Genomic DNA, 6,576 nt, shown 5'->3' on the forward strand with positions numbered 1-6,576 from the left:
AGCTGGATGAACACAGCAGGCCAAGCAGCATCAGAGGAGCAGGAAGGGCCTTCTTCTGAAGAAGGGTCTAGGCCCGAAACATCAGCCTTCCTGCTCCTCTGATGCTGCTTGGCCTGCTGTGTTCATCCAGCTCTACACCTTGTTATCTCAGATTCTCCAGCATCTGCAGTTCCTACTATCATTGATCTTCGGATCTTTTTTTAAATCTTTGTTTCTTCCGAAGTTTTATTTACTGTTTGAATTTTCCCCCTTTTTCCACTCTTCCTTTCTCCCTGATTTTAATTCCGACTTTATCTTTATTTTTTGCGCTTGCCTTTATTTTTGTCTCAGTTATGAATCTCAGTCCAATCGCACAGCGATCAAGAATTCCCTTAAAGCTCCGCTTAAATTATAACTTAGCGGCCTTTGCAAATTAAAGAGCTCTCCTTTTTGTGGCCGGGCTGACATGGGGATAGGAGTGTGTCAGTTTTACGGGGAGAATTACGGTCTGCAATTGACTGTGACCCAGTTCCATCCGGTCCCTTCAAACTGCTGTTAACAAAAAAAATCAGGAATTTCTCTCTTTAGAAACACCAATTCAGTTTAATTTAACATTGTAGATTTATGCTCACACAATATCATATTTACACATGTTTTAAACCGGTTTCACCCGCTGTTTAACCTCTGTCAGAGGAAGGAATTGTATTATGTGGAAAACCTATCGTGTCCCACAATGAGCGGGACACTGTTTTGCTGCGGGGTAGTTGCTAGTCCAGTGCGTAACAAAGATTCACTAGGCTTCCTTTTCTGTGTAAGAGAGGGAGTTAGCGTTTAGATAGAGCTAGTTTTGCGGAAGATATGCAGCCGGATCTCATTGAAACCAGTGCATCTGGGCTGGGGAACCTCTCAGTTAGGAGCCGGGAGAATGAGGGACTCCTTTACTCAGAGGCTGGTAAATCTTGGGAATTCTGTATCCAGTGGAAGCTCAATGCTTGAATATAAAAACCCACAGATTTCTGCCCACTAAAAGCTCGGGAATCTGGACGGGTAACATCCCAGAGGCTGGTAAACTTTAGGAATTATCGAATTCGTACAAACCCCATATCCTTGAATATAGAAATCCACAGTTTCAGCTCACTCAAAGTTCTGGAATCTGGACGGGTAATATGCCAGAATTTAATGGAATGGGATAGTAGATCCTAAAAGCCGAAGGACCTACTCCATTGTTGCTCGGTCTTAAATTTGACCCCTGTGTGTGTGTCTGTGCAGCCGCGTGTAGGTGTAGGATAGTGAACAGTTTATGTGGCTTTAATGAAATATCCAGTTGACTCTCGGTAACAGGGCGTCCCGCCAGAGACCTCCGCATCCCTGTCGCAGCAAAATGGGGTTAAAGTGAGGGGCTGGGGAGAAGGGGGATGAGGTCTCTGAGTCTGGGGGTGCTGCATCTCACATCTTCCATTCCCTGGTCGATTGAGAAAAGCGAGTACAGTCCAGGAACGTCCTCTCCTCACTGTGAACCCGCAAGAACATCAACACAACATTTCTGAAGACGAAATATTGAGTTTTTTTCTCTCTCTCTCTCTGCAAATTCTGCCAGACCTGCTGAGTTTCTCCGGTAATTTCTATGTTTTTTATTCTTTCTGATTTCCAGCATCCGTGGTTCATTGGGTTCGAGTCTGTAACACAGCATCCCCGTGTCCCCCCATTAGAGAATAACCCGAAGCCAGGGACTGAGGGTTTAACTAATCTGGGTGTTTTCTCTCCGACAGGGACACGCTTTCATGATCTGAACACTGCCTTCCCTCTTGTATTTCATATTTCCAACTCAGTTCAACACCAAAAAAAATCCTTTCATCACGGGTAAGGACTGGTTCAAACACTGTGGGATTCCGAACTCAAAAACATCATTTTAGTTCGATGTTATTTCTAAACGAGATTTCCTGATGGGTTAGTCGTATGCGTCATTTATCTCTCTGTCTCTGTTTTTCCTTCCTTGTTTTCTTCTGTTTTGCCTCCTTTCTTTTCCCTTTCGTTGTTGCCATTATTATTCTGTACTTCTTTCTTCCCCTCTTTCTCGCTCCCTCTATCTCCCATCTCTCTCCTGTCGTTCTCCCGCGGTATTTCGTTCACTCGTTCCTTCTTCCTCTCTCCTTCTCCCACGCGTTCTCTCACATTCCATCTCTCCCTTGCTTTACCTCCGTTTTGCTATCGGTCCCCAATCTGTGACAGACCCTCTTCAGCCCGTTCCCCACCAAGCCCCTCTCACGGTATCTCTCTCGGTTCCTTTAAACCCTGCAAATCCCTCTATCATCATCACCTCTCTCTCCACACCTCTCCACCGATTCTGGGTCAGTCTCATTTTTATTTTACGAAGGGAAATAAGCGGTGATAAGCGAGGACTGAACGGGGCCGAGTTTAAAACGGCCTACCCAGAACAAAATCTGTCGGTTTTCGTTTGTTATATACAAACAAGTGGGGCTGAATTGACAGCACTGTTTCTATTCTCTCTGCATATCAAGTACGTCCTCCCCTCTCAATCACTTTGTTTGATTTGCGTGTGTGAAAGAGACAGAGAGAAAGGTCCCTGAAGCGGCCGTTCAACATTTTAAAAGTTCGAGTAACTTTAAAAGGGGGATTTGTTTAATTTTTTTGAGGTGTTCAAACGGAGCAATTTGGGATTGTCCAATCTGGCTTCGCATTCGCCGCTTCTGAGAATTAGCTGGGACGCAAATGAAATGCATTGAAAGTGAACACGCGAATTAACAAACCCAATGCAGAGCTGAGAAAAACCGAAATGAACTTGATAAACTGCGGGAGCTAAAATTAAATGGAAGTGAAATAGGCTTTTTGTTTTAAAAAAAATATACAAAGGACGGGGAGATAAAACTGGACCATGTTTGGGGTTTTGATTTGTTTTGTTTGTTGTGTACAGTGCGGTGATATGTATTACAGATGAGCTGCTGTATATGTTGCCTGTGTGGCAGGTATAACAGCGCGGACACACTGCATTCTGCTGCTTCTCTCCCAAAAATTACTACAAAAACAAAGCCAACTAACCAGTGGGTTAACACAGCTGTCCCGTTAAGTCTTCCTTCACCCACCGGCCGCAGCCCGTTCCCGTCACTGATCGATAATATTCTGAAGGAACACGCGCAAATTGTTTTTCGCTTTTAATTCCGTTTAGGTTAAACGTTATATCTAATTGTTAAAAAGTGATACTTTTGTTGCTCAAAAGGGTCCATCGTTAAAATAAACAGAGCAAGAGGGGCCACTCGGCCCCTCTAGCCTGTTACTGCTAGCTGGATTTAACGTCTCGTTTTATTTGTGCCTTTCCGGTCTGTATTCTGTATTACCCCGAAAAAAACACAATGAAAGCTCAGGCTGGGAGTTTTCAAAGCAGCCCCAAAATGCACAGCCTTTTCTGCTGGAACGAGTGAAGCCTGGTGAATGAGGGCTTGGCTTGTGAAAGGCGATGTCTCACTGTCAAACGGTGTGAAGGTACAGCTGAGAGATAGCACTGAGATGTAGTCAGTCCCTTTCTCTTGAACTGGGCTGAATGTGTGTTAGAATTAGCCCTTACTCCTGAATCGACCCCGTTTTTTTATCCTACATTTGGCTGGAAGCAGAGATTTTTCTTTCAGTTTTGGGGCTCGGAGATGGCCCTTTCGCTAAACTCTGGCGCTTGACCCCTCGTTTGGAGGAAGTTTCTAACAGACACTCAGTTCCTCAAAAGCTGCCTCTAATCTTTACTCGAGACATTTAATGGATAAACCTCAGTCTGACCCTTGATTCGAAAATAAGACTCAAATAAAGCACAGACTATTCTCTCGCTATCGGATTCACTTTATCTGCCCGGTCCTTTATATCGAAGCTAACGAGTTTAAATTCATTTAACCTGTGAAGTAAGAACTGAAATCTGAAAACGCTGTTAACCCCTTTCTTTATTGTGTGGTTGCACGGGTTATTTTTTTTTCCAAATGAAAACAATAGCATTAATCGTTACTCTCATTTTGAAAAGAAAATCGAACAATTATTTTATTTTGCGTCTATTGTCCCCGGTATTCGCTTTACCTTTCTCAATCCGAAATGTTCTTATTTACTCTAAGAGACACTGAATTGTGAAAATTACTCTACGATTTTAGCACGGGAGACACTGAATTGTACAAATTACCTGACAGTTCAAATATATTCCCAAATAAACAGTATCTTTCCACAATACTGACCTGTACAAACTCATATACTCCTGCGGATATTTAAACCCACTGGATATTTTAACCGGATTATTAATATGAACGTTTTTATTAATAACATTTGTTGCAATTATTGAGATTAATTTAGAAATTCTGAAATGCAAACTAACTGGCAATTATACCGAGAAGATACAATTTTTATTCGTTATCTTAGCTGTAGAATATTCATCGTTATGAACTAATGCGGTGATTATACATTGAACAAGATATACATTCTATTTTTAAGCTACATGTGGTTTCTGTATATGTTTCGTTGCCCCTCATAAGCAATTTCCATACATTCACATCGAGCCAGTACATAACGAGTTTTTCGGGCTCTGTCTACAAACGGGAGATGGTCATGTCTTTAGACACGGAATGATAATTTACCTGAATCTTCCGCTTACCTTGGAATCTGTGTCCGAAGAACCGGTTCCTGAGGACCCAGGGGTAGAAGTTGAGAGGGTCCCTGTGCTGGGGGGTGAAGAAAGGGTGCGGGTTCTGCAGGTGGTGAGCTCCGAGCTGGTGAGGGTGAACGGGCAGCGGAGTATGACTGACCGCCTCCTGGAACATCAGCTCGGGTCCCGAGTACAAGGAGCGGCCTCCCGTCTGGAAACTGCTGGCGAAGGCATCGGCCGAGGGCGAGTAGGTGACAGCGGTGGGTCGGAGAGGCTCCTCCGGGGGCGACAAGGGGCTGTTATCCTTCGCTACCAGAGACTCGATGGTGAAACACCGCTTGCTGGCTGAGTGGAACATCCTGGGGGAAGGGGGCTTTGGAGCTAACGTTTTGTTTAAAATAACCAGGTGAGGTTTAATTTGTCCTATTTTAAGTCTTATTTTGTAAGGCCGGCTGAGCCTGGCAGATTTAGGGACAGTACAATTCAAAGCGTGTACTCAGCTCCCAGGTAAAATTACTCAGTCTCATTCCAAGTGCAGCTTATACTGTGTCTGTGTCCCTGCCTCTCACACGCACTGCTCTTGAGAGAGGAGAGGAGGAGGAGGTGGAGCAGGGAGGAGGGCTAGTTGGAGGGAGGCTGCTAAAATCTGTTAATACGTGGCTGTAGACTTGGTGCTCACCCTCCCATTGGACAGCTTACCTGGGAACCAGGGAGGGAGAGAATGTATTTAATGTCATTGTCCCAGCGTCCGGACCCGGGCTTTTCAGAGCCCTTGGATGGGGGTTGGGGGTGGGGGTGGGGGTGGGGGTAGTGGTGGTCAGTGAGGAGGAGGAGGGGGTATTGGGGGTGGGGGAAGGGAGAATGTCTGTTCTCGCCTCCCCTCTCGGGTCCTTACCTGTGCGGATTGTAGAGGGAGCTCTGTCACAGAACAATTGAAACAAAGGCAATAAGGTGCTTCATGGTTTTTGTAGCGTCGGTGGGGAAACGGTGAGGTGTTCAGTTCAGGAACTGATTATCAGGAGGTGAAATTCTCTCCGTCTCTCTGATTAAAAATAAACTTCTCTGACCCTGCCACATTAACTCTCTCTCTCTCTCTACATACACACTGCCAGATCTACTGAATATCTCCACTTTGCATTATTTTTAAATTCCCAGTATCGCAGTGTTTTAGAATTTACACTTTATCGAACACGACAACCTCTCCAATTAAAATTCTCCTGCGTTGGAATAGGGTTTTTTTCCCCAAAAAAATCTTTCTTTAAAATAAGTAGCGCGCGGCTCGCACTAAAGATTTCATACTTTAATCGTTACTTTATGTTAAGGTGCGAGTGTGAGATATGTTTAATGCATATTATCTATTGTGTGTGGCCCGCATTCTGATTCCAAATCTCGTTATTAATTATCCCTGGAAACAGAGGGGGAAAATATCAGGAGCTTGCGGGGAGGTAGTACATGTGTATAATTTCTCACCGCGACGGATTTTAACGGGCGACTGGGGACTTCTGGAGTTAGAGTGAGGAGGGGTTTGGGAAATATTGGTTTCTGTAAAGAGGGAGGGGTGTGGGGGTTGTTTAGAGTGTGTGTGGGGGGGGGTTGGAATGTGTCATGAAGATTGCTGTGGAAGTGTGTCTGATATGATGATGTGTGAATGAAGATTGCCACACGCGTGTGTGAAGATCAGTAGGATCAGATATCAATGTTTTGACACGTGTGTCTGGGATTTAGACAGAAAACTGTCAGTTCCAATGCTCAGTAAACACATTTAGTTTTTTTTCGAAAATGATAATAAAGTGAAACGGAAACATTGAAAACAGAGCATGAAACATTTACATTTGGAGTTGCAGCTCAGAGCAGAGCCTGAAGTATACGGGGAGCTGCGTGCATGGAGCTGTTCTACAGTGTGAAATGAGAACCCTTTATTGATAAGCAGGTTACATCGCTATCGCTCTGTCGCCTACGTTCCACAGCCA

General features: G+C 44.4%; 1 protein-coding gene across 1 annotated transcript in view; it reads right to left on the reverse strand.

Annotated features, from left to right (window-relative positions):
• Positions 1 to 5,159, reverse strand: part of emx1 (empty spiracles homeobox 1) — a 52,113-nt gene extending 46,954 nt beyond the window's left edge. Inside the window, exon 1 of the mRNA XM_048601561.1 lies at positions 4,616 to 5,159. Coding sequence (XP_048457518.1) covers positions 4,616 to 4,964 — 349 coding nt within the window. The 5' untranslated portion in view covers positions 4,965 to 5,159. The remainder of the gene's footprint in view (positions 1 to 4,615) is intronic.
• Positions 5,160 to 6,576: the final 1,417 nt, after the last annotated feature.

This window comes from Rhincodon typus, chromosome 1, assembly GCF_021869965.1.
Source record: "Rhincodon typus isolate 14 chromosome 1, sRhiTyp1.1, whole genome shotgun sequence".
NCBI lineage: Eukaryota > Metazoa > Chordata > Chondrichthyes > Orectolobiformes > Rhincodontidae > Rhincodon > Rhincodon typus.